This window comes from Acipenser ruthenus, chromosome 5 (genome assembly GCF_902713425.1).
Source record: "Acipenser ruthenus chromosome 5, fAciRut3.2 maternal haplotype, whole genome shotgun sequence".
Classification (NCBI taxonomy): Eukaryota; Metazoa; Chordata; class Actinopteri; order Acipenseriformes; family Acipenseridae; genus Acipenser; species Acipenser ruthenus.
Window position 1 is genome coordinate 64,033,296 of NC_081193.1, and position 27,325 is coordinate 64,060,620.

At 38.7% G+C, this 27,325-nt stretch overlaps 1 protein-coding gene across 1 annotated transcript in view; it reads right to left on the reverse strand.

Moving 5' to 3' along the window:
* Window positions 1-27,325, reverse strand: part of LOC117402529 (adenylosuccinate synthetase isozyme 2-like) — a 78,256-nt gene that overhangs the window by 24,815 nt on the left and 26,116 nt on the right. The window contains exons 2-6 of the mRNA XM_034003767.3: window positions 6,770-6,872; window positions 6,429-6,497; window positions 5,424-5,474; window positions 2,700-2,766; window positions 2,398-2,505 (exon numbers count right to left, since the gene is read on the reverse strand). Of these exons, the coding sequence (XP_033859658.2) occupies window positions 2,398-2,505; window positions 2,700-2,766; window positions 5,424-5,474; window positions 6,429-6,497; window positions 6,770-6,872 (398 nt within the window). The remainder of the gene's footprint in view (window positions 1-2,397; window positions 2,506-2,699; window positions 2,767-5,423; window positions 5,475-6,428; window positions 6,498-6,769; window positions 6,873-27,325) is intronic.

Genomic DNA, 27,325 nt, shown 5'->3' on the forward strand with positions numbered 1-27,325 from the left:
GACCCAGGAGGATAGGGCAGCAGTGTGGAGTAGTGGTTAGGGCTCTGGACTCTTGACCGGAGGGTCGTGGGTTCAATCCCATGTGGGGACACTGCTGCTGTACCCTTGCGCAAGGTACTTTACCTAGATTGCTCCAGTAAAAAAAAAAAAAAAACTGTATAAATGGGTAACTGTATGTAAAAAATAATGTGTAAAAAACAATGTAATTGTATGTAAAAATAATGTGAATAATAAACACGAATGAATACAGAGAACACAAATAATAAACTTGTGTTTATTTTTACTTTTTCTCTCTTCATTTTATTATTCTTTCTTCAGTTCATTCGAGCCGCAAAGTGTACGTCACCCAGCATTTCACCGGGAGCCGCACCTGATCTGCCCAAGAGCCTCGGTTTGGCTACCTTAACATCTGGTCTGTGCTGTCGCAGGCAGCCTGAAGTTGTAGACTTGCTGTGCTGCGCCCCTCATTTGCCAGTGCAGCCTCCAGATTGTTTCCAGTGAGGTTTTGGAGCAGCTGGGAAAGCTCAGACCATGGACTGTCCACCCTCATAGCTAGGGTGGAAGATGAGTATTTCCAGTTTTTTTCCAAATTTCAGGATGAAAGGGGAAACCCTCAAAACGATCACCTTTTGAGAGATGATAGAAATTAACCCTTTGCGGTCCATTGTCGGACCTGGTCTGACATTGCAATTATTCCTATCCGGTCCATTGTCGGACCCTGTCCGACATCATCAAAAAAACGCAAAAAACGGGTTTCTAGTCGTTTTTTCTCCGGAAAAAGCTGCGAAAACCATTCAATGGCCGAGTGGGAGCAACAGGAGCCGAGACAAGCCGATAAAAAAAAAGAAAAAAAAAAAAGGCGTATCTCATGAATAGTCATAATTGCTCCTGGCATCCCATATGGGCGGTCATAAGGAAACAAGCTGGCTGTTACTGTATCAGCGCACAGAGACTATCACGGACGTTTTTTTGAGATGTTATAGTAATAAAATAATGACTTGGATTGCATTATTGAGGAGTTTGGTGATAAAACGAGTGATCAGGAGATGATTGATCGGTATGTACGACTGTTATTATTATTATTATTTATTTCTTAGCATATGTGAAAGCGATAGCGAACGAAAGGGTGGGGTGGGGCTGGAGATGCCTAGTGAGTGCTTTGTTGATATGCAGGGCCTTTTAAACCTGTTTGACTGTGAAAAAAATACTTTTAAACAGCGCGTCTAAAATTAACTGCGCGTGTGAAAATAAATTGGACCTGACGCACCTGACACGCACTTAATAAATGGACTGCAAAGGGTTAAACCTTTGGCCGACTTATTGGGGGGGGGGGCACCTCCAGAGCCACTGCCATTTGATTTAGTAATGCGTCAGCATCCTTGTAGACAGGTGAGGGGGTATCACCTTCAGAGGGGGGATCAGGGTCTTTGCCTGAGCTGTCATCAGAGGGCTGAGAGGGAGCCTGGGAAGGTGGTACAGGGTATGATCCCGTGACAGGACTTGCTTGTGTGGCTGGTGGGAGTGCCATTGCATTTGCCTGAGGTATAGTTAGCAGGGGTAGCACTGATTGGGCTGCCTTAGCTGGATCCCTTTGTTCATCCCTTTGTTCAGCCCAGATTAAGCATTTTTCTTGTGCAAGAGGGAGAAAGAGCAATCCTCACAAAAAACATGTTAATCTCGGTTTAAAAGAGAGAGCGATGAGGATAGAAAAAGTTCCACTTTTTGTTTACAGTATTCTGGCTGGATGCCGCACTGTCCGCGAGGGTTTTTTTAAACGCGGATTTGGTGAGTTGTCTGTTTTTAATGACATGAGGCAAGCCTTCGAGGAAGCCCTCTTCTTTGGGTTCTATTTCTTAAATAAACGTGCTCTTATTACATTTATTAGAGCTTTACTCTGATAAGTGTTGTGTTACTGTAGCTTTTATTAGGTTTTTATTTTTGTTTTTACAAGTGAAGCTAGGTCAGAAAGCCGAGTAGTACTTGAGACTTGTTTTGTACAGGATGTTGAATTAATAAAGCTGTTCAAATGAAAATGACCTTTTCCTTAACTTTGTATTTACGATATTTGCAGTGCAGTATAACAGGAATGGTGTCAATACTGTAATGTACCTAAACTGCAGTAAACTGCAAAACCAGCTCTGAATTAAATACTGGCTCCAAAGTATTTACAGTGATGCGTGAAGCATCTATTTCTATTTTTACCATTAATTGTTTATGACTCCTAAAACCTTTCCAATTTAAACTGCACAAAACTAGCAATAATTTGTTAAAGCTAGCCAGTGTCCAAATATTTATGATATAAGCAGATTTGCATCATGGCTAGAAAAGAAACCTCTCCTACTACAGGTACCAGTGGAATACAATGGATGTCATAAAAGAAAAACATCAGTGAATTACCTTTCAGTGAAATCGTCAAAGTCAGACAAAAGGTCGCATATCCTGAGTCCACTGCGAGCAGCTTTCGCAGAGTACACTGGGCCGATCCCCTTTTTCGTGGTTCCCAAACTGTAAAGAAAGAGGAACATTTTGTTGTAAAAAATAGTTTAAAGAAACAGGTATCTTAGGGCTAAATTCAATGCATGGCTGAGAATTAATACTGTGGTTGCAAGAATATGGCTGAATTTAACACCATTAGCTTAGTTAAGAATTAAACCAGTATTGATGTTTTTGGTAGCCATGTTGGTAAGAAAACAACTTACTTTTTCCCTGCTTGCTGCTGCCTCTGCAGCTCCTGAACTCCATCGACGGCTTGGTGGAAATCAAATACTGTTGACAGTAAACAGAAGAGAAAAAAATGACTACTTAGGTCATTAAATCAGTAAGCTTTAGCAATTTTATTGAAGCACTTATGGGCATTCACAGAAATATAGTTCTGTTTTGAAAATGGCTCATCCAGTTAATTTATATTGTTCGTTCAGAGGTAGTCTGGATTGTTTCTCGTTATAAAACACAATTACAAAAATGGAAATAACTTAAAGGGTTGGCTACCGGCATGAATTAGACCCAGAAACAGAAGCTGCAGTGAAGCGCTGTTGCGCACATTTATTAACAAACACAAATGAAAGAAAAAGGCACAAACCAAACAAACATTTACCCTTAGGCTGGTAGGAGCCTTCACTAACGGTTCAGAAACCAAAGTACACAAACAATTATACTCACCTAACTCCCTCCACCTTCATTATATACATATGGCCACTCCCCAGTTAGCACTCAATTACCTAATTGGTGAATGGCCACACCTGTGATTCCTGTCAGGGATGAGGTTAAATCTATCCCTTACATTCCCACGCACACACGTTACAGCAGCAGGGCTTCTGCCCTGCCACATATCTCCCTCCTTGTGGAACACATACATGGCCGCAATCGGCCACCTCCCCCCTTAAAACACCAACCCCCTCCCCCCTTGTCCGGTTTTCCTCCTCCAGATTCTTGGGTGGGTCGGAGGGCAGGTTGGTCAGGGTTGTGGTGAAGGTGGCCCCACACCTTCTCCTTTGGCTGGGCTATGGGGGTGGGGTGGGGGGGGCTGGGCTTTGAAATAGGGATGCCCGTCTAACCCCTCTTGTAACCCCTGGGCTTTTATAAGGGAATGCCCGTTTAACCCCCGTGACTACCTCTGGGCTTCTGTAAAGGGGCACCCCTAAATCCCGAGTGACTTTTGCCCCATCGTGGCTCCTTTACGGAGGGTGGCAATGCTGCGCCCTCCGGCGGTGACAGTGCAGGGCACTCCAGCAGTGGCAACACTGGCTGTGGTGCAGGGCACTCCGGCAGTGGTGATGCTGGTGCTGTGCACTCCGTCCCTGGCAACGCTGCTCGCCGCACAAGGCACTCCAGCAGTGACAATGAGGGCAATAGCACAGGGCACTCGTAGCTGTGGCAACGTAGGCAACAACACTGGGTATTCCAGCAGTGGCGGGTGCGTGAGGCACTCTGGTAGTGGCGCAGGGCGCTGAGCCCTCTGGATGTGGACGTACGGTTGGCTTTTGCCTCAGCAGCAGGTGTAGGAAGTTGCCCTGCTGACTCTGGTGCTGGGAGACGCTCCTGCCCTTCTGGCTCTGAAGACGACAGCGGCCCCTCCCCCCTTTGGCACTGGAGATGGCAACAACTCCTCCCCTTCCGGCTCTGAAGACAGCAGCACCCCCCCTCCCCCACTTTTGCACTGGAGCCAGCAGAGGCTCCTCCCCTTCCGGCTCTATAGATGACAGTGCCCCCTCCCCCTTTGGCACTGAAGACAGCAGAGGCTCCTCCCATTTTGGTTCTCGGGGTGACAGCAGCTCCTCCCCATTCGACTCCCTTTATGACACTTGGGCAGGCAGCACCTAGCGACTTACAGAGACGAGGGGGTGAACTATGCATCAACTGCTGTAGCAGAGTCACTTACAATAGGCCCTCAGTTTTACGTGTCATCCGAAGGACATTTATAAAGGAATTGCAATTTAACTATTAATCACTTCCATCCTTGGACTTTCATCATCTGTATCCACTGCCAATCAACAAAAGCATAAAGCATTTGCAATGAAAACATCATTTTGAGTACTTGGCTGTTCAAAATATTGGTTTTATAGAAACCCAGCAAAAATACTGAAGAATATACAAAAACACAACATGCTTACATCTAAGTTCAGAAACCACAGAAACTAAAAACCACAAAAACAAACAAACAAACAAAAAACCTGGCAACTGGTTGTATTTAAAAATTATAATTATGTAATGGCAAGAGTCATCCTCCTTTTTATACCAATGGTCTTTGCGATGACTTAAAACTTATTGTTGTTAATTAAATTTCAAATTAGCTCATAGCCATTGTATAATCAAAACATAGCACTCCAGGGTCATCACAACACACCCAAGGGCTGGCAATATCCCACAAAGACACACATTGCTTAATTATACCCAGGGGTGTCATTTCAGAATAACTCAGGGGGGGGCGGGGGAATGTTGTGTCAACATTGAACATTCTCTGTCCCAAATAGCTTAATGAATGAGAAAAACATGCTTTGTCAACATCGTTGTTATTCTTAAAATAAATTATAAAATAATGCCACACAGATCGTCATAGCAAATGACACCCCTGATTATAACAATAATAAAAATAGAACGACACAGCCCGTTGATTGCATTCTTCACAGAACAAGCAGACACCCAAAATGATAATATTTTCACAACTTTTGGTTTATTCTGAGCTGTAAACCTTTTTTGGGGGGGTACTAAAAACCCATTTGTATTATATTGTTAAGCAACACCTAGTTTTACTAGCTTCATGTTTCTCCAAGTTGTCCAAAATTCAATATGTTTGGCTCTCTGTGGGTTGGAGCTCTGTGGCGTACTCTATTCATGGAAGACCCATGTATATTTACATGTGGCAACACGAGTTGAGGAAAGAGGATAATAATGTGAACATGTACGGTATCTTTTCTCAAACTTACCAATATGAGCTCGGTCTGAAATGATAAGTCTCTTCTCCCAGCCCTCAAGACCTGTAACAAAAATGACAATACTAATAAATGTTACCCCACCCTCGTACTTCCACAATATATATTAGTACTGTCAATGAACTTTTTTTGGAGATTTTTTTTTTTTAATGCACATTAATCGCATTGCTGTGTCTTGAGCCTTTCGGCACACCGTACTTCAATCCCAGCCGCGGCAACATTGGATTGAGTGTTTGAGAGCAGATACTGCTTAAATAGAAAGTTAGTCACTGAACTGCGTAATGGACCAAAGCACTAAAAATGAATGGATGTTTTTTTTGTTTGTTTGGTTTGATTTGACGTTCTGATGGCTCATTGGACAGAAAGACGCTTACTTGTCTCCTGTCAAAGTGAGTTCCAGTATCACACACGAGTACATCTAGTCTGCTGTGTGCTGAACACACCTTCACGTCTCAAAATATACCAGCAGCTCTCTGCTACAGACAACAACAATACAACAACAAATTAAACCCACCAGTATAGACAGAAATTCAGGATCACTGCACGCTCATGAATCAAGCTATTTTTTTTTGTTTTTGTTTTTTTAAAGAGGTGCAGTAGTATGTAAAGCCTACCAATTTTTCTTGTTAGTTTGCAGTTTTTGTAAAGTTTTTTATGTTCTAATCACAATGAACAGTCAATGTCCTAGAAGTGCTTACTGTAGCTACATTTATAATTTTAGTTAAAAAAATATATAGTTCAGTCCACAATCACATTTAAATATAGATATCCTATTTATTCTGTTTTCTGATTTCTGTATGCTGCTTGAATCGCACGTTTTATTGTGCTGGTTGTAGATGTAATTTATGCTTACACCATAAAAATAGTAAAAAAAAGTAAGTATTCTTTCACTCAGCATCCACAGCTAAATGTAACAAGATAAATCAATTATTATCTTACAAAAGGCGCAGCATTGAATACTAACCCCAGAAACAATATGAGAATTTGAAATGTACAGACCTTTTCCCTTATTTAAATTCTTTTCAGCTTCTTCAAAGAGACCTGGCAGATGAATCACTACCCCATTACCTAAGATCACATAAAAATAACAAAATGATTAACAGTAGTAGGCAGCCACTCCAAAAACAAGTTTGATGTATTTGAATACAAACTTATTTATTATATAAAATATACTCAAAAGCTGCAAAGAACTGCACTTGTGATGCACTGCATGTGTAACAAGCAGTGTTGTGCGATGCTCTGCTTTTGCAGATTCTGATCCCTTTAGGTGACATGAGGTGACAAAAGTACTGATAAAATGAATGTTCAAGTGCGCATTACACCACCCCAAAAATACTTACCAATAAATGCGGTGACATTGGGGTTGATGATACCACTTGGTAGAAGGTGGAAGTCATATTCAATACAGTCCACCACCACAGTGTGCCCAGCATTGTTACCACCCTGCAAATGAAAAACAACCCGGTTAGCAAAGAATGCTAGACTAGAAGAGGAGGGAAATGTATTTCATTTGTCAGGTTTCATTCTTGTTGCTTTTGCATGGGTTAATTAGTGAATTCAAAAAGTTTATACTTTGGATGCATCCGCAGTAACAGTGAAATCACCCTTCTAACAGAAATGCAGCTGAATATGCAGAAACATGGATGACTGATAATTACATTTGCACTCTAAAATAAATTAGATCTGATCCATAACATGGTTTTAAGATGTTTTAAATCAGTGGCCCTCACAATAAAACCAACAGGCCATCAGTTTGGGGTTATGGATGCTCAAACTGTGAAAACTGATTTCTCTTACAATAGGAAACACACAACATATGGACTTATTATCAAATCAAAAAAACAAAGAACGCACCAAGGATGTGATTTAACCCTGATTTTTGCATTTTCAAACGGCATCAAATCACATCACATAACGTGTTAATGATGTTTATTTTTCAAGTATTAAATGTCAAACAACTAACCCCTCCTCATTTACAAAACTAAAATACTACTGGAAAACAGACAAGATGGGAGTGAAGCACTCACAGAGCTGAGGGAGTAGAGCAAGTTGGAACTACACTGTTTTAAGGAAAACCTCTAAATCCCAACAGCCTCTAGAACGGAAAACCTCTAAATCCCAACAGCCTCTAGAACGGAAAACCTCTAAATCCCAACAGCCTCTAGAACGGAAAACCTCTAAATCCCAACAGCCTCTAGAACGGAAAACCTCTAAATCCCAACAGCCTCTAGAACTCCATTCCAATCCCTATGTCTCTATGAGTCGTGTGATTGCAGGTCTTTCCTATGATAATAGCAAGCAGGAAATCAGATCTACAAGCAAAAAAATACTAAAAACGCACTTCCTTATTTAGAGATATCTCTAATTATTTTGGAGATATCTTTACATGGATTTGAGATATCTGTAAATTAGGGTTTTCAATTAAACCTCCAAATCGCAATCGATTGCAAAAATAATTGAAGAAATATCGATGATTGTACTGCCCACAGAAATGTTCGCTCCCCCCCACCGATGTGATTATTTTAATATCATTGCTATTCAGTAAAAGCTTGTGCACAACAATTGAATGCGAAGGGTAATTAACTGTAATATAGCTTTCCGCGTGGTACTGTAGGAGTACCGGCATAAAAATGTTTTATCAGCTGTGGGTGGCTGTGAGGCGTGTGAGTATTAATGGAATGTCCAGACAGCAATTTACGTGTAACCAAAATATGTTTATTGTTTTTGTTACATAATAAAAATAGAAGAATGGCGTGAGGGAGGGGGGTGCTGGAACAAATAACAAAAAGAATGGAGGGTCAGTAGTTCCTCAGTCCTCTTGAAGATATCCAGAATATGTAAAGGATAAACAAAAGATAGCCGTTATTTGTATTCCAAAACACTGTGACAAGAAACCAAAAACCAAAACAAACTGCACTGTGTCTCTCCCTCAAGCCCAATAACCCTGCCTATGTTTTCAAGGACCAACCCGGAACACAGTAGCACATTCCCTTTAGTATGCAAAGCCCCGCCCCCCTGTAGTCAGTGGAACACCAATCCCAAACTGATAAGTGTCCTTACAACTCACTTGACTCAAGTGGCCGGGATTTACATACTCGCACTTCCGCCCCTCACCAAGGTGACGCCCCTCATAAAGATGACTTTCGTCATGGTCACGAGACCTTGGTAAGGGAAGTCCCGAGTTAGCTTGATGCCTTCTACTGTTGGGAGGCTGAATTACAGTCCGAAACCCCTTTGACTCATCACAGTGGTACTGATTGTAATTACATCAATTCGATGTGGTCATCAATCAGGAAACCCAGACAGAGCACGCAGCCCGGTTTGAAAACCACATCATAAAAAAACTCAAAAAAACTGTATAAACAATATTATTCCCAGGTTTAACAGTTCATTTTGAAATGCCAAAGAAGCGCAAACTATATACAGTCAGTTTTCTTCAATGTACAGAATTTATTTACATGTTGTTTGGCAGGAATACAAGCTTGTCGACCTGCTCTGGATCCAAGCGGCATGCTTTTTGTTTACATGGAATACACAGAGGGCGTGTACTTACAAAGCATTTTCAAAACTGATTAACTGGTAGTCAGGATGGGGCCAGCAGATAAGAACACGCCCACTGCTTGTCTTTGGCAGAAATACTGTAAATAGCAAGGCAGAGCGTTCGGTGTAGTTTCATTGATAAACTTAAATAATGCTATTAACTATACGCGTTACAAAAATGTAATTATTTAAATCGATTATCCAGTATTTATATCGATGTAGATAATGAGGAATAGAATCGATTGGAAAATCGATTGTCGATTTAAACATTGCAACCCTAATGTAAATAAACCAATTTTAAAGATATCTTAATTTAATTTTGAAATGTCTAAAAATGAAATAGAGATGTCTGAAATTGATTTACAGATATCTTAAAATAATGTTTTGTTAGCATGGTATGCCAAACTGTCATTTAGAGATATCTCTAAATCATTTCAAGATGTCTCCAAATGATTTCTTGTGAAAATGCTCTATGTTTTGAATGGACTTCCTGTCCATTTAGAGCTAGCTCTAAATGAACAGGAAGTAATTTCGAGATATCTTAAATTGAATTTCAGATATCTGAAAATTATTTAAAGATATCTAAAAATGCATTTTAGATATCTCATTTGAAGACATCTGGAAATCATTTTCATATATCTCTAAATGTATTTTATCTATCTTAACATGATTTAGGATACCTTTAAATAAATTTGAGATCTCTCTAAATGATAATTTGGCTTGTCATAAGAGACATGTTTCCCCAAGAAGTGTGGTTAATCAGGAATTTGATACAAAGCAATTAAATCCAAGTCTAATGTAAACCAGTATGTAAGCAGTTTCCCATTAATCAGTGGCATAGCTAGGGATTGGTTTTAGGGGTTTGAATCCCCCCCCCCGAAATTAATTATTCATCAACGTGGGAGAAAAAAAAATGTTAGCCCCCTGTGACACTGTAAACCACTGTAAACCACTGTGTTTGCTTCGCTGCCCCCCTTCGCACACAAAAAAAAGCAGTCAAACACATATCTAGTGACTGGGCAGAGTCCTCTTTTTTCCCTCATTTTTACACCAGATTCAGCCTTCGACGCCTTTGATTGGACAACGCGTGTGCCTGTTTTGTTCAAACTGACGTGCGATGAGACGTCCAAGTCGAAGATTAATATAGAAATTATGGCCTCAAAACATAATTGCTGACTGTTTAAAAAATGCATGCTTATAATGGAGCATTTGAAGATATGTATGGATATACATATCACTCAAAGGACAAAATGGTTATTGTAGCCTTTGGAAAAGAAGGTACAATTAAATTAGTTATTTAAACCCGGTTCATTGTTTATAAATCATGCACAAAACGCGCCTTCTCTGGCCACAGCAGCACATTTAATTTTGAATTTACCGACTCTTGATAAAAACTGTTAAGATTGCACTGCAATTGTAATAATTATAAATGACCACTTGGGGGCAGCATCTCTTTTAGATACTTTAGCCTTCTTGAGGATGTGGGTAATTTAGAAGGTTTCAGCAAAGAAGATGGCTGCTCTGTTTTGTATAAAAATATATAACATATGGCGACAAGGATAAACACTTAAAATAAATAGCTCAACGTTCTAGGTAGGACAAGCAAATATATATTACGGTATATTAAAAAAAAGAAAAAAAACTACATGTGGATGGCTTAATTTTAAGAAAACGAATAAAATGGCTGGCACAGTGGGGACCATTGCTACTTTTAATCCTCAAACACAAAGCCGGGACGGATATTGTGAAATTCTCACACATTTTTTTTTTTTTTACGGCTAATGATATTGAGGAAGCTAATAAGAAGAAAGCTATTTTGTTGAGTCGAGTGGGTGTCCAGACCAACAGTTTAATGAGGAATTTGCTGAGTCCAGAGAAGCCTGGTGACAAAACGTTTGAGGGGCTAGTGAACTGGTTGAAATGCAATTTCAACCCGAAACCGAGCGAAATAGTACAGAGATTCAAATTTAATTCACAGAACTGAAAAGCTGATGAGGCTGTGGGGGAATACATTGCAGAGCTAAGGAAATTAGTGCAGGACTGTAACTGTAAAGAGACGTTGACTCAGATGCTTAGAGATAGGCTAGTTTGTGGCATAAATGATGACAGAATTCTAAGAAGATAACTTTATTATTATTATTTTGTTTATTTAGCAGACGCCTTTAATCCAAGGCGACTTACAGAGACAAAGGTGTGTGAACTATGCATCAGCTGCAGAGTCACTTACAATTACGTCTCACCCGAAAGACGGAGCACAAGGAGGTTAAGTGACATGCTCAGGGTCACACAATGAGTCAGTGGCTGAGGTGGGATTGGAACCGGGGACCTCCTGGTTACAAGCCTTTTTCTTTAACCACTGGACCACACAGCCTCCTCTGAAGTGGATCAAACGTTCGAGAAAGCATTGACAATTGCTCATGCTATTGAGAGTAAAAATGTGAAAGATTTACAGCTGCAGTCAAAGGAAGTCTCAAGTGTTAGTTGTATTTCCCAAAGGTCTGTAAAAAAAAATGTTCAGCAACAGAAACAGCTGTTGACAAGAGATTGCTACCGCTGTGGGGGTAAACACTTACCTCAAGAGTGTAGGTTTATAAATGAGAATTGCCATAACTGTGGAATAAAAGGCCACATAAAAAATGCCTGCAGAAATACAGTTAAAAGTGAATATCAAGGGCAAACTCCAGGAAGAGGAAGGCAGACAAACATCTGTAAGTCCAAAAGCTGTCATAGTGCTCACCACCTGAGGGAGGAGAAAGAGCAAGGTGAGGAAGAGGAAGCATATACTATGTATAGCATGAAGGAATCAGACATTCCAAAAATAGCAACAATCTCTCTGATGCTGGATAATAACAAAAATATTAAATTCGAGGTAGACACAGGATGCAGTGTAACTATTATGAATCAAGCAGAGTATTCAGAATTGTGGAATAATGTAATAGTTCCCGAGCTTGAAACGTGCAATTAACCAGAAGACCTACACAGGAGAAATAGTAGACATTCTTGGAGCAGCACAAGTAACTGTGACATATCAAGGTACTGTTAAAAATACTGCCACTAGTAATAGTGATCGTCTCAGGACCAAACCTGCTAGGCAGAGACTGGATAACTGAACTGGCCTTGGATTGGAGGCCAGTTAACAAATTGAGTTGGTTGAACCACCTGACACTACAGGATGTGTTGGCAGCGCATGAAATGGTATTCAAGGAAGAATTAGGTACTCTGCAGGGAACCACAGCAAAAATATTTTTATTATTTGTTTATTTAGCACACGCCTTTATCCAAGGCGACTTACAGACGGAGCACAAGGAGGTTAAGTGACTTGCTCAGGGTCACACAATGAGTCAGTGGCTGAGGTGGGATTTGAACCAGGGACCTTCTGGTTACAAGCCCTTTTCTTTAACCACTGGACCACACAGCCTCCTTGTGGAAAGTAGTGCAACCCCACGTTTCTTTAAACCCAGATCAGTTCCCTATGCGACGAAACCAAACATGGAGGCTGAGCTTGACAGTCTTTTAAAAGAGAACCAGTTGAACCAGTGAAGATTTCAGACTGGGCGGCACCAATAGTTCTCGTACTGAAGCCGGACGGAACAGTGAGAATTTGTGATGATTACAAATTAACGGTAAATTGAGTATCATGTCTGGAACAATATCCAATCCCTAGGATTGTTGATTTATTTGCAATCCTAGCAGGAGGAGAACAGTTTACTAAGCTGGACATGAGCCTCGCTTACCAGCAAATCACACTGGATGAGGAGTCTAAGAAGTTTGTCACTGTGAATACACACAAGGGTTTGTTCAGATATAATTGATTGCCTTTTGGTGTCTCATCCGCACCTGCCATCTTTCAAAGGACTATGGAAAGCTTGCTACAAGGGATTCCGTATGTGGCAGTGTACCTGGACGACATCCTAGTGACCGGACTGTAAGAGAGGGAGCATCCTCGCAACTTGAAAGCGGTGTTTCAAAAGCTTGAAAAAGCAGGACTCTGGCTACACCCTGTTAAAGAGAAAGTGCAAGCAGTTCAAGAAGCACCTGCACCGAGTAATGTGTCAGAGTTAAAGTTTCTTCTTGGGCCTGTTAAATTACTATAATAAGTTCCTTCCAAACTTGTCAACACTGTTAGTGCCATTGCATAAGCTTTTGCGGAAGGATGTAACGTGGCATTGGGGGGCAGAGCAAGAGCAGACTTTCAAGGCTTCAAAACAGTTGTTGCAATCAGCAGAGGTGTTGGTTCATTATGATGGAGACAAGGCACTCATACTATCTTGTGATGCCTCGCCGTATGCAGTTGGTGCTGTGCTTTCACACCGCATGCCAGATGGGTCAGACAAGCCCATTAGATTTGTGTCAAGAACTCTCACCGCTGCTGAGCGAAATTACTGCCAGCTAGATAAAGAAGGACTGACTGGCTGTGATTTTCTGAGTGCAGAGATTTCACAGCTACATCTATGGAAGGAAGTTCACCATCTGCACCATCCACAAGCCATTGATTTCTCTCTTCAGTGAGATGAAAGCTGTACCACAGATGGCCTCTCCAAGAATCCAGAGGTGAGCAGTGACACTCAGAGCCTATGAATATGTCATAGTGTATAAAGCAGGTAAAGATCATGGAAACGTTGATGCTTTAAGTCGTCTTCCATTACATGGGGAAGCAGTAAAGGATTCCCAAGAGGACCGGACCACATGGACACCTCTCCTGTGACGGCTGTACAGATCAGGACTTGGACCAGAAAAGATTCAGTATTATCCAGAGTTCGTGAGTATGTTCTAAGGGGGTGGCCAAAGATAGATGTTGAGATTGAAAAATATGTACAAGCTAGTGTAACATGCCAAGAATAAAGAGAGGCCCCAGCAGCAGCTCCACTCCATCCTTGGGAGTGGCCAGATAAACCTTTGGAGGTTGCACCTTGATTATGCTGGGCCATTTCTGGGAAAAAATGTTTTTGGTAATTGTAGATGCACATTCGAAATGGATGGATGTGTATCCCATGAACACGTCGACTTCAACAGCAACTATAGAAAATCTAAGAATCAGCTGTAGCAACCATGAACTACCAGAGATGATAGCGTCTGACAATGGAACTCCTTTTGTCAGTGCGGAACTCAAAGAGTGAGTCGGAATGGAATCACTCACGTCACTTCTGCCCCATATCATCCATCTTCGAATGGATTAGCTGAACGTGCTGTACAGACAGTTAAAGAGTGCATGAAGAAGGTATTGGGAGGCACCCTGGAAACAAAAGTATCTTGTGCCCTGTTTAGCTACAGGATAACACCTCAGTCCACTACTGGATTGTCTCCGGCTGAGATGTTGCCGGGTCAGAAACTGAGATCCACACTTGACCTGCTGTATCCTGATCTCAAATGAAAAATACAAGAGACAGTTAAAGCAAAAGGAAAACCACGATAAGCATGTAAAATAACTACATTTTTCGACAGGAGATTCAGTATATACACAAAATTGCAGTCATGGTCCAAAATGGCTACCTGCAACTGTTCAAGAAGTGACAGGCCCAGTTTCCTATACACTGTTGTTAGGAGATGAAAGATCGGTGCGTCGTCACGTTGATCAAATCCACAGGAGACAGGAAGAGCCAGACAGATATGCGATGGAAGAGCTAGAAAATCCAGTTGAAGAGACACTCATACATGTACATTCCAGTCCGGTGTGGTTACAAAAAACTCTTAAGTGGTGCTGCTGGCACTGAAGAAACATCCTCCAGTCCTGATAGGGCTACCACTGAGGTGGTACCAGCTGCGCCAGAAACTAAGGAAGGGACATCGCCAGCCGTGCCTGCTACTTCATCACCTGTAAATCAGGGTTTAAAAAAACAGGACATATGGCGTTCTGGTCGGAAAACAAGACCTCCGGCATATTTCCGAGATTATGAATAGTGGTGAAATCTATTGTTTATGGACAAGAATGCGCCCAGAAATCACCTGGAAGTGAAGGCAGTCCACCCTGAGCTTCCCAAAAATATATATAGTGAATAATAATAAAAAAAGTAAAATAATAGTAACACCTTAAGGGGGAGGAATGTTATGATTGTACTGCAATTGTAATAATTATAAATGACCAATTGGGTCAGCATCTCTGTTAGATACTTTAGCCTTCTTGAGGATGTGGGTAATGTAGAAGGTTCCAGCAAAGAAGATGGCTGTTCTGTTTTGAATGTTGTGGCGTTGCAAATAAAAAGTAATCTTTCATCAAGAATACACGTGTTGCTTTTGACTGAAGATATAACAAAAACTAATCCACGTCTGGGAGGTTACTAGATGTCCTCTGCTTTTGCCCAACTCTGAGGACACCTGGTTTTTAATCCCGTGCGAAATGCTTTAAACCAATTATTACTAGGCTGTAAGTGATTAAACAAATTAATCACGATTAATTTTGATATAAAAAAAAATTCTCTCAGTTAATCTTGGTTTTAATCAGATATTTAATTGATACAATTACTGCCTCCATCTCATTTAAGTTTGTTTCATTACTGATTCTATTGTAATGTTGGAATGTATTTTCTATTGTTTTGGCTAGGTTACAGTATTTGCAATGTTCAGATTATTTTATTAATATTGTTAGTGTAGAATTAATACAGCAAAAATGATTCATTGCTACTCTGTTTTGTACTGTGCAGCTAATGCTACAGTAGCTTTAAATGGAAGACCTTACGCACTGTGACGTGGCTGCTGAACTGTGGGGAGTTTGGTGGTGTCTTGGGATAGGGGGAGAGATCGTTACCACGGGGTACTTTGAGCAAGTTTCATTGAGCTCTGTATTCTAATGCTGTAATTAAAAACAACAAACCTGTACCAAGGAAATAAAGAATATTGCTAAGAAGGACAAGATTAACACGTTAATTGCAGAAGTTAACTGTGATTTTATTGACAGCCCTAATTATTACCCATCTGGAAAAATCTCCACAGCCCCCCGAAACAAAATCCTGGCTACACCACTGCTAGTAATGATAACCTTAAGTGTTTAGCAAAAGCGCTGCAGACTAGTTTGAACTCAGCTGCACTTGGCAAACGCAAGCAGTTTCATAAACGTTCTGAAGGTTACAGTGCCATAACTGGCAAGCATACAGTACTGTATACGCATATGTGTTACTTTAATGCTCCAGAGAGGCAATGTCGTATCACACCTGTGATGGATAAGGGCAGATTTAAAAGACAGTCATAGCTGATATAGCTGGACAGCTGCTTTATGTTGCCTGCAACTCGGGGTTATATCTTTGCTGCCAAGAACACTGTTTGGCAGGGTATTTGTTGTGTGCTTGTGCCCAGGGCTGCCAGGGAAAAATACCTGTCATGTTCACATATTTGCAGTTTCATAGTTGTAATTATTGTGACTGTGTCAAGGCTGCCATGGCCCTGGCACTCTAGCTGTGGTTTGTTTTATCAATGCTTCACACATTAGGTGGAGGGTTTGCATGCTGTATCATGCTGATTTCTAAAATTACCAAGAAATCCCCTGTGATTAACAAGTTGCTCCAGGTGCTGTTTTATTAGTACTGAGTACAGAGAGTTTTAGCAAGCTACAGCCACATTGGAAAATAGAAAATGACACGCGATCATGAAAGCACACTGCAACACGCAAAACACTGCCACGCACACTGACATTTCATGTCAGCTCAATCATTCAAACCCATTATTTACTCAAGGTTTAGATTGCAATCCTTTATCGTGAGAAAAGCGGTGATATGGTTGGAGAAAGAAGCCTTGAATAAAACGTAGATGTCTTTTTTTATTAACCCTTCCCAGGATCTGTTTTTCCATAATTGCACATTGACCTGTAGCAACTGATTTTCTCTAAATTTGCATTCAAACCACAAGGCCAATCCAATTAGTTTAAAGTTGCAGTGTCCCACAGTCATGCTGACATTTAGCAAAATATAATCTCTGCACTACTGTTTACTACATTCTTCAATTGCAACTGCAGCTACATTATAAGCTTAAAAAAAAAATCACAGTGAAATAAAGAACCCCTACTGTACTGTATATCACAAACGATCCAGGCAGGCCTGTAGAATGTTCGCACCCACCACGAACACAATGTGCGCCGAAGGATGTGGTCAGGAGCCGGCATCCGATAGGTAACCGAAGAAGACCATCTCACCCCCGATAAAGCACGATTTCTTACCCTGGATGCTGTGTACTCGCAAACAACGTGTGACCGCAGTAATACAGCATCAGTGGTAATACAAGCTTTTTGCTATTTTCAATCCTACAGATTTTGACTTTTTCAATTTTTTTTTTAGCTATCCCTATTTATTTTACACATACTGACACTGCCTGCCCCCATGGCTTTAATTTAAAGAGGTCTTTATTGTGGGCAGGCAAATCAAATACAGGTGTCATTTACACAATACATTTAAATCCCTCCCAGCACACACTTGTGTGCTACAGTACCTAATTCGACCGTGTATGTGTGTGTGTTTCTATTGTACATGTCATTTATTTGGTAAATTACAGTACTAATGTTAACTCAGATTTTAAAAAATAAATAAAAAATAATGCACTTTTCCCTAAATTAGTAAAACAAAAAAAAATCATCACTAAAAATGTAACCAAATAAATAAATAAATGTTTTAAAACAGAGCTGTGTCTATTACTATTTTATTTCTTAGCAGATGCCCTTATCCAGGGTGACTTACAATTGTTACAAGATATAAAGTACCTTGCTCAAGGGTACAGCAGCAGTGTCCCCCACCTGGGACTGAACCCATAACCCTCCGGTCAGGAGTCCAGAGCCCTAACCACTACTCCACACTGCAGCCCTATTTTTCTTTAGTTATTACACAACAAATGTTCCTAAGCATTTAAATACATACCTGAAAAACAGTAAATACTAAATTGTAGAATATTTTGGTTTTTGTCCAGCTTGTAAATAAAGTAATAAAAACAAATGTTGTTTATTGTTATAAAAGTTCTTATCTGAAACAGGTCTAGAAAAAAGTTTCCATTTCAATGTGTGTTGCCCGTGCAGTAAAGTTATTACCGTTTGTTATCTTTGATTTGTAAATGTTAGAAAATGTATATTACTTCTTCATAATTGATATTTAAGTTTCGGTTTAGTTTTCTTGATTATTTGAACTCTGTGCAGGGAACTTGTTCAGATCAGAGTCGTGAACAACAACTTAACAGGAACTGTGATAAGCACTATTTAATTTTTGCTTGTACTGATTGGTTTCAATAAGCTTTTTTTCTCCATTTACTTTTTAGCAAGCAAGCATGAATACATCAAGCGCTTTTGTATAGAACCCTCCAAAAACTGATTGAGGAAAACAGAGAAGTGTGTCGGCAAGACAAACAGTGAGAATAGCTCAATGACATTTAAAGTGTATACATATCGGTACACAATACATTTATGAATACAAAATAAGCCTTAAAATATAACTGATCAATTATAACCAATTCACCATAAACAAGAAAGCTGAAAATTCTGTTGTATCACTCAGTCATGTACTGTAATACATTGTTTCTCAACCCTGTTCCTGGCGTTACACCGTGTTTGCTGGTTCTCGTTCCAACGCAGCGCTCAATTGCTTAATAGAACCATATCAACAAACGAAGAGCTTGAAAATAACAGGAAAATACCCAGTTAATCACTTTATTAGTTCAGTGAAGGGTTCAATTAAGCAATCGAGCGCTGTGTTGGAACGGAAACCAGCAGACATGGTGTGCTGCCAGGAACAGGGTTGGGAAACACTGCTGTAATATAACACTTAAGTTAAACCTTAAATGACAAGCATTAAGAAATATTATACTATGCAGTAACTGCTGTAGAGAGTGAGTTCTGTTTTAAGATATCCTAAAAAAGGGATGATGTTATAAAAAGTGGTTTAAAAAAAACAACTGTGCTATGAAAAAATGATACAAAAAGGTCTAAGTTAAACAATGCACAACAGGGGCTAAAATACTCCTCAAATTTATTATGTAACAAGCACTACTACGACTAATGATGTACTTGACTTGGCCATTTTAATCTCCATAGTATTCTCAGCAATCATTCCCATACTTTCCAGACCCTGAGTACTCACCTACAACAGGACCTGGCCGTGTTACAATAATATCCTTGGATTAGAATTTATATCCCTGTTTTTTTTAATGTATTTTACTTATTACTTTACCTACAATAATGTATTCTGTGTGTTTCTCTGTTGTGTTTCTGTGTGGATTATTTACTGATCTATTCCCTAAAAAGATTTTCCAGGAAAAAACAGTATAAAAGTAGACATAAAAAAAATTATCCCTGGTATTGTGGTTTCTGCACAATAAACAAAGTGGCAAAAGACACATTTTCATAAAGTAATATCATTACTGTGGTTTACTTATGCCTTAACTTAAATAAACTCTTCAAAATGTTTTAGAAAATGGGGGCATTGTACAAAGAAAAAACACCTGACTTTCTCAGGGTCACACAATGAGTCAGTGGCTGAGGTTGGATTTGAACTGGGGACCTTCTGGTTACAAGCCCTTTTCTTTAACTACTGGACCACACAGCCTCCTCAGCATGTACTTAGCATGTACCTTGCAAGTTGGGCCAGTGTTTGAAAAGCGGGAAGCACACCTACATCTGTATCCCGATTCTGACTTGCTTACCAAATCTGAAGAAGCACTTTGTTGATCCTGTTTTTTTAATGTTAATTCCTACTGTCCCACACATCACTTATCATTTTAGAAACTGTCATTCAAATTCTGGCAATGTGGTAAATTGGTGCAAGGCAAAACGCATTATGATAATTATTTCTAATATTCATCAACATTCCAAGGCTGATGTGAAATAAATATTGTGTTGTTTAAATGGATCAAGGTCTAGAGATTTATACGGTTTAGATACTTTTTTGTAAAGAAGTACAGGGATGTTCTGGTGAAACCTTTAACTCATTTGATTAACTTGTCCATTTTAAATGGTCAATTTCCTGAAGACTGGAAACCTGCTGTAATAATTCGAATACATAAGCCAGGGGACTCTCTACAGGTGATTAATTACAGACCAATCCGTATTCTTCCAGCATTATCTAAAGTCTTGGAAAAAGTAATAGCTGGACAATTGATAGATCATTTGGACTCTGGCAATTTTTTTGCATCCTGGCAGATTTAGACCCAAGTACTCTACTGAATCCGCAAATTGTTTTTGGACAGTATTTTTGGACCTAAAGAAGGCATTTGACACAGTTAACCATCAAGTTCTTCTTTCTAAATTACACACATGTAACCTTTCTGAACCTGCATTACAGTGGTTTGAATCCTATTTAAAGGATAAGACCCAGTGTGTCTCAATTAATAATGTTAAATCTCATGTTTGAAAATGTGTTACTGGAATCCCACAGGGATCTGTGCTGGGACCCTTACTATTTAGTTTATATATTCATGACCTCCCAGACATGTGCCCAAGTGTGGATTTGCAGCTGTATGCTGATGACACAGTCGTGTATGTATCTGCAGAAACCTGCTCCGAGGCAGCTTCTAAACTGACAGAGCAAATGAAGATTATATCAGACTGGCTGATTTCTTCATGTTTAACTCTTGTGTTTCTCCATAAAGCAACCACCAACTAATCATTTTAACATTCAAATTGATGGGAAAGCCATTGAGGAAGTTTCAGATTGTCACATTTTTCGGAATTATCATTGACTCACGTTTGAAATTTGATGGTCACATAAAAAAAAGGTTTGTAGGATAGTGAAAATGAATCTAGCAAATTTTAGACATATTGAACCTAATCTAACTAACAATGCTGCTAAACTGTTTTTGCATACTATTATTTTCCACCATATATCTTACTGCATTACCTCTTGGTCTCAAGTTAGTGAATCAGTAATCAAACCAATACGTTCTCTTTATAAGCAAGGCAGAAAACTTTTGGATAAAAAAACTTATCATTGTAACATTCCACAATTATGTAAACTTTTTCTATGCAAAACCGGTATTTAAAACTTTACAAGGCTTAAGGGCTCCACCTTTGAAGGAATTCATGAAAAAGATCTCTGAAGACTCTAGAAGACTCACAAGAGAGGCTGTGTGTGGGAACTGTAGAGTACAAAGACGTAGAACAACATTTGATCAAACAGCTTTTTTCAATAAAAGACACTCTATTCTGGAACTCGCTTCCTTCTGAAATTAAGGTCTTAAGTGACTTTAAAAAATGTTGCAACAAAGTTAAGATTTGGCTTGAACAATCAGTTGTGCAATCATTAACTTATTTAGGATGTTTTAGTAACTGTATCACTGGTTAATAATGCATTAGGACGATTATGTAAGCTGCTGATTATTATGTATGTACAATAGGTAATTCACTTTTTTAATAGGTGATTTATTTATTAATTATATTACATTTTTAGAATTGTTGTAGTGTGTGTCCGACATATTTATGGAAGGTACTATGTATTATATTGGTTATTGGTGATTGTAATTCTAGCATTAATTAAATAATTTAGGAGTGGGAATAGGAGTAGTAGGGGTATTATTTTATAGTTACCAATGTCTGTCCAGGGACTATCAATGGAAATTAGCCAATTGGCTAAATTGAAAATACAATGCATCTTGTGTTATGTACATGATACTTATGTTATTATTGTATGTGTCTCTGATAAATAAATAAATAAATAAATAAATAAATAAATAAATGTAATTTATGGAGAACACTGATGTGGCTTTTTGCCTTCAAATTCATGTGTAGTAATGTTTGTTTCGAATATTTCAGATAGTTTCTCCGCCGCACTAAAGAAAATAATTATTACTTCATAATAATCAAAATTACTACATACTGCTATTTTCACGTGTCACTGATAAGGTCTTCTCTCATTGATTAACAAATTAGTACTAACACAAAGAGTGATGGGCGGAGATTTGTGACTCATGCCAAAATGAAATCTGATCAGAATGAAAGCTCAGCCAATCAACATGCAGTGATGATACAGACATTAATAGTGGCCAATAGCAGTTAACAGAAACAGAAGCAGTATGAGGAAACAGAATGCAAGCAGCTTGAACTGTGCTGAATGAAAGTGCATTTGAGAAACGTTGCACTAGCTGACTGTGTGAGTGGATGGAATGCATCCGCATTGGATGAAAAGCAGATTAAATAAGTCCCGGTACTAAGTACCGGTGAGTACTGGCAGAATTTCATCCCTGCATCCACCTAATAAACATGGTATTTGAGTAGAATTGTACACAGTTCACAGTAAATGTTTTGATATTATGCTTGTTACAATATTGACTTAACAATTAAACATTACTTTGCCCACTTTAGTACTTCTGAAATATATAAATAAATAAATAAAATAATAGGATGGTTTAATGATTTCATTTAAGAACATATGTCTGCAATGTGTTTATTTATTTATTTATTTATTTATTTATTTATTTATTACTTTTTAGATTTTTATTTCCAAAGTATAGCTTGACACATTTGGGCCTACCCTGAAAAATAATTCTAACTAGTCTCACTTTGACACGAAGGGGTCGTCTTGCTCAGGTATTTGTTCTTATTCAGGTTAGCTTTGGTAAAGTAAATTGTCTGGACAAGACAAATAAGATTTTGGCTTTCTAAAAATGTCAATGAATGGTCCTCAAGGTGATGGGGTTGATCAGATCCCGATGAGGTCGACCCGATCCCAGTGGGGTCATATTTCGACTTGGGATCATAAAATAAAAATGAAAAAAAAAAACACAATTGAACCAGAAGTATTATTTTGGCGTATAAAACAGAGGATCACGTTAGAAAACACGTTAAAAAATTCTACAGATTTTGCCATTTCCACTGAAAATTAAACCCCTTTCGAAAATCGGGCCCAATATATTTTGCGGCATAAAAATCAAGAAAAATTCATTTCTGATGATGAGAGTTACTTAATTTATAGCAACATTTTTAGGTGTGACACAAGCGTCTTTTTTTGTATATAGTTTATTCTGTGTCGTTTTTAAACACTGCAAGGCTGTCCAGGCTTCCAACCCTTAAGACATTGTTTAGTCATACTGTGGCTGAAAGGGCCCCCATTTGTCCACCGCATAGGGCCCACAAAGAGGTAAGGCCGACCCTTCAGGTGCATTTATTAAACATTCCACATATTTTTGAATGCGGAAATATTAATAAACCGTATCATGGAATAATCAATAAAATAAAATACATTTCTGTGGCCAAATAATTGAAATTGATCATTGTGGTACATTTTGTATCATGTGCCAAGCTGAATGACACTCTCAACAGTGTATCATCATTACTGATCTGTACTAGTCAGTGATCTATTCCTGGTCACACAAATTCCTAGGCCAAATTTAGGATCCATACAGATGCCTCTCCTTTTTTGCTGCACTGCCAGCAGCCCCTAATCCACACCCCCTTTTGAATTACATAGCAGTTCAAATTAGTGTGTAGATCACATTACCCGCATGCAATGAAAATTAAGCTTTTTAAAATTGTTACATTAGCAGTGCACACAGTGCATTTATTGTAAAAGTAGCATTGTCAACGGAGATGCGTTATATCTGTTGTGAAGTGAGATGAAAGATTTCCCTCCCGTCTCTGTTCACATACTGTTTCCACTACTGTTACTAGCACAAAATTTTGTGATCAATCACAAAAAGGGCTAATTTTAACACAGAAGACACAGGCCAGGATAACCCCACAACTTGACTGAATGAGAAAAGATTTACGACAACACAATTTGCGACCACCCTCGTCTTTTTGTTTCGGAAACTAAGTTAAACCAAGGGTAGCTTCAAGGGCGGAGATGGAGGAGGCTGTGCTGTGTGAATACATATGAATGCAAAGAAAGGTAGACTCTATTTAACCAGACCTTGGCTTACAAGTTTGTTTACATTCCCCAAATGGTAGTTTCAGCGACAGTTAGGCAAGACTCCTGCCTCCTACAAGCCTTCTTACCAGACTATCAATCAGGATCACAACATCAAACAAGATGCAAGCTCTTCTTAAATAAGACAATCATGCAACTCAACACAACAAAAGGAACACTAGTATTTACACTACAGATATTAATTGGGATTGCCATTTGCATGCTAAACTAGACTTTTGTAATAAAGAACACACAATCAAATCCTGGAAATGTCACATATTATTTGACAGCACTGACCATTCTGGTGCTTGGTGGTGCTCTACAACATGCAACACTAATATGTGACGCTAAATGCCACAAGCAGTAACTGATCAGAGGCTTTCAGTCGGCCTTTCACCTAAAGAAACCTGCAGAAATGATTTCCCATGTAATTCCTCTGCCCTCATAACATAACTATTTTCAGTCTCCTCTCTATAACATTGGTGTGTAAAGATTAGGGAGTAGATGGTTGCAGAAAGTGGTCTTCGATAAAACTGAGATGCCTTTCTTTATCTTGCCAAGATCTGCTTGCCCATAAATGCACAGAAGCCCTGTTGCGTAGGCCTAGAATTAGCAATGCGGTTCTCCTAAATTTGAACTTGGTGGGGTTTTAAAAATTACAGTACCTAAATGTGTCCGTGTCCCACATTTTAATTTTAAAAATATGTATTTTTTTTTTTTTTATTGTAACTGCTAAATAGTGTCCATGTAGAGTTTTTTGACAACTGGGTAGAACAGTTATCAAGAAAATGCACCTCCAGTATATCCCAGTCAGAAAGAAAGGCTGATAATTAGCAAATAATGAGGGGTAATATTTATTACAATTTGAAAGAAATCAATGCAATTCCAAGGATTATAATTACAAAAGGGATACAATTAATACAGCAACCAGTCAGACATGTTACAATCAAATATAGACCTTTGTATATGAACTTTTTTTTGGCTAGAACACAGAATAGTGCTGACTTCCCTGTCTTATTATCCCCTGTTTAATTTTATCCAGCTTTAACCTGACTAGACTGATTAAGCTGAATGATTATTTAACATTATTTAAAGTGGTACAGAGATGGGGTAGGTTTACTAAAGTGTAGTCGCAAACCAGTCAGAAGTCTTAGATGAAACTTACTAGACAATTAGCGACTTTTTAGGGAATGCTTTGTGTTTTTCTTTGCTGTTCCAGCTTAGTTGAATATGTAATTCTGGGCGTTCTTGCATAAATTCACAAAAAGGAGGTGGCGATAGAGCAAATGAGGGTTCTCAAATATTCTAACGAGATGTACGAAAGCTAAAGACAAATGTTAAGAACATTTGAAAGCATGTTTTAAACAGTCGCAATTGTTGCTGGCATTTCCCAGTCCGTTTTGCTGGTCCTTTGAAATTCGTATTAACGAGAACTGGCTGTCCTCCTGTAAGTATCATAACTTGTCAATGTGTTAATTGTCAAGGCTGCCAAGTTAATAATAATAATAATAATAATAATAATAATAATAATAATAATAATAATAATAATAATAAAGCTAAAATCATTTAATTTCAATTTAAAATAATCTTTTATTCACATTATTTATTTATTTTGTGTTACCATACCGGTAGCCTATAGGCTAAAGTAAAAAAAAAAAAAAATTGTTCATTTGATTTTACTACCGTACTGTAGAGGTCTTCACGGGTCTACCGGAACCCGAGGACCCAAGACCCGAACCATACCGAACGGGTTTTCGGGTGCAAAATTGTCATGCAACACTTGGGTTGATTTTGTTTGCTCAATATTACACAAACTGTCGAATCATTGTTTATAATTCCTGTTGCGTGGATTGGCTTCCCCCAGTAGCACATGATATGGCTTGCAGAGCGCAGCAGCAGACACTACACCCATATTGAAGGTGTTTCTCTTAGATCATTCTTAAAAGTCAGATTAATGGACTTGTTTTTGGACGTGAAAGAAGAACTAATTCCATGAACAAAAGCTCACAGAAAAACACAAGTCTGCGGTGTGGGAATCACTTGTTATTGTGGACAAAGAAGAAAAACAAGTTTTGCAAAGCACAGATTTTACATCTCAATTCTATTTGCTCTTGTATTTGTAATAAAATCACACATTTATGAGATCATAATTCAGTTCATTTGATTTTCAGATAATGTATTTATCTTTGTATCTTTTACACAAACATAGGCTATTATATATTTAATTTTACAGTCCTCTGTGTAGGTTCATGATGGATTAAACACTGTCTGTAGTTCAGCCAGATTTCCAGGTTGACTGGCAAAAAACACTGCTTTAATACTGTATCTAGTCAGTGCATATACTAAGCTGTGGAAAGGAAAATTGTTCAACTGTTTTTTCATGCTGGGTCAGATCCAGGTCTAATAACAAGAATTTTACATCGGGTCGGTCTGGTAAATAATTGCCGGTTCACGGTCGGTTCGGGTTGATTAATTTGGACCCATGAAGACCTCTACTGTACTGTATACTGTATAGGCGTATTGTACAGATTTATATGTTTTACATAATGTAATGTGTAACGTACCCAAAACACATTAGTGTTATTACAGTGTATTGATTTAAAATACATTGAGCACTACAAATGTATGTGTGTGCGATTTTATTGTTTTTAAACTCGACACCTCCTAATGTCGGCCAAACATCCGGTTTAGCGAGGGGCTACTGTATGATTATGAAAAGCTGTTTGATTGAAATACATTTTTTATTTGGGTGTGAAGGTGGGGCCCCACCATAGAATCTGATGGGATTAAACTGCCATATATATAACAGTATTAAAATAGGTAAAATGAAGACGGAACAGAATTCATTGTACAGATAACGTTTACATTTAACAAAAACAATGTTATTTTGATTCTTGCAGCCTTGCATGTATAGACGTTACCGTTCAGGCACCCTCTGCTGCAGCAAACCACAACTCAACTCCTGCTATTTATTTGAACAATGCCACCCGACTCTCGCAATAGAGGTATTGCTAAGAATAAATATTTAAGTTAGTATATTACAGCTTAGTACATACAAAAAAAAAAGATACTTTGCTAAGTGTTGCAACGAAAATGCAAATTGCGGTATGTTTGCGCTGCGACTGGCCCATCTTAGTACACCTACCCCAATATATTTTGCTTCTTCAACAAGATTTCTTCCACTTTTTGACTGCCTATTTCTCCTATTTTATTAACAGATAGTAAAATGTAGTATTGCATGTGTGGTTAGAATGTCCATATCTGTACAGAAACATAAGTAGAATGCAATTTAAATAATCTACACAGAAAGTCATGCTAGTAGCTCTTTCCATTATACATTCACTTGACAACAGTAACTACCATAACTCTCAATCAGCATACCTTTTCTATATCAATATATTAATGCTGTATGGTTTTAACACAATGTACAGTTTCCATTTTACCAGAGAACAGCAAGTCAGGTAGCATTCTGTTTAGCATGGCAGCTAAGCTAGCATGAATTAAGTTTACTGTAAACTAATCTAAAAAATGTAATTGACGATTGTCAATTTCAAG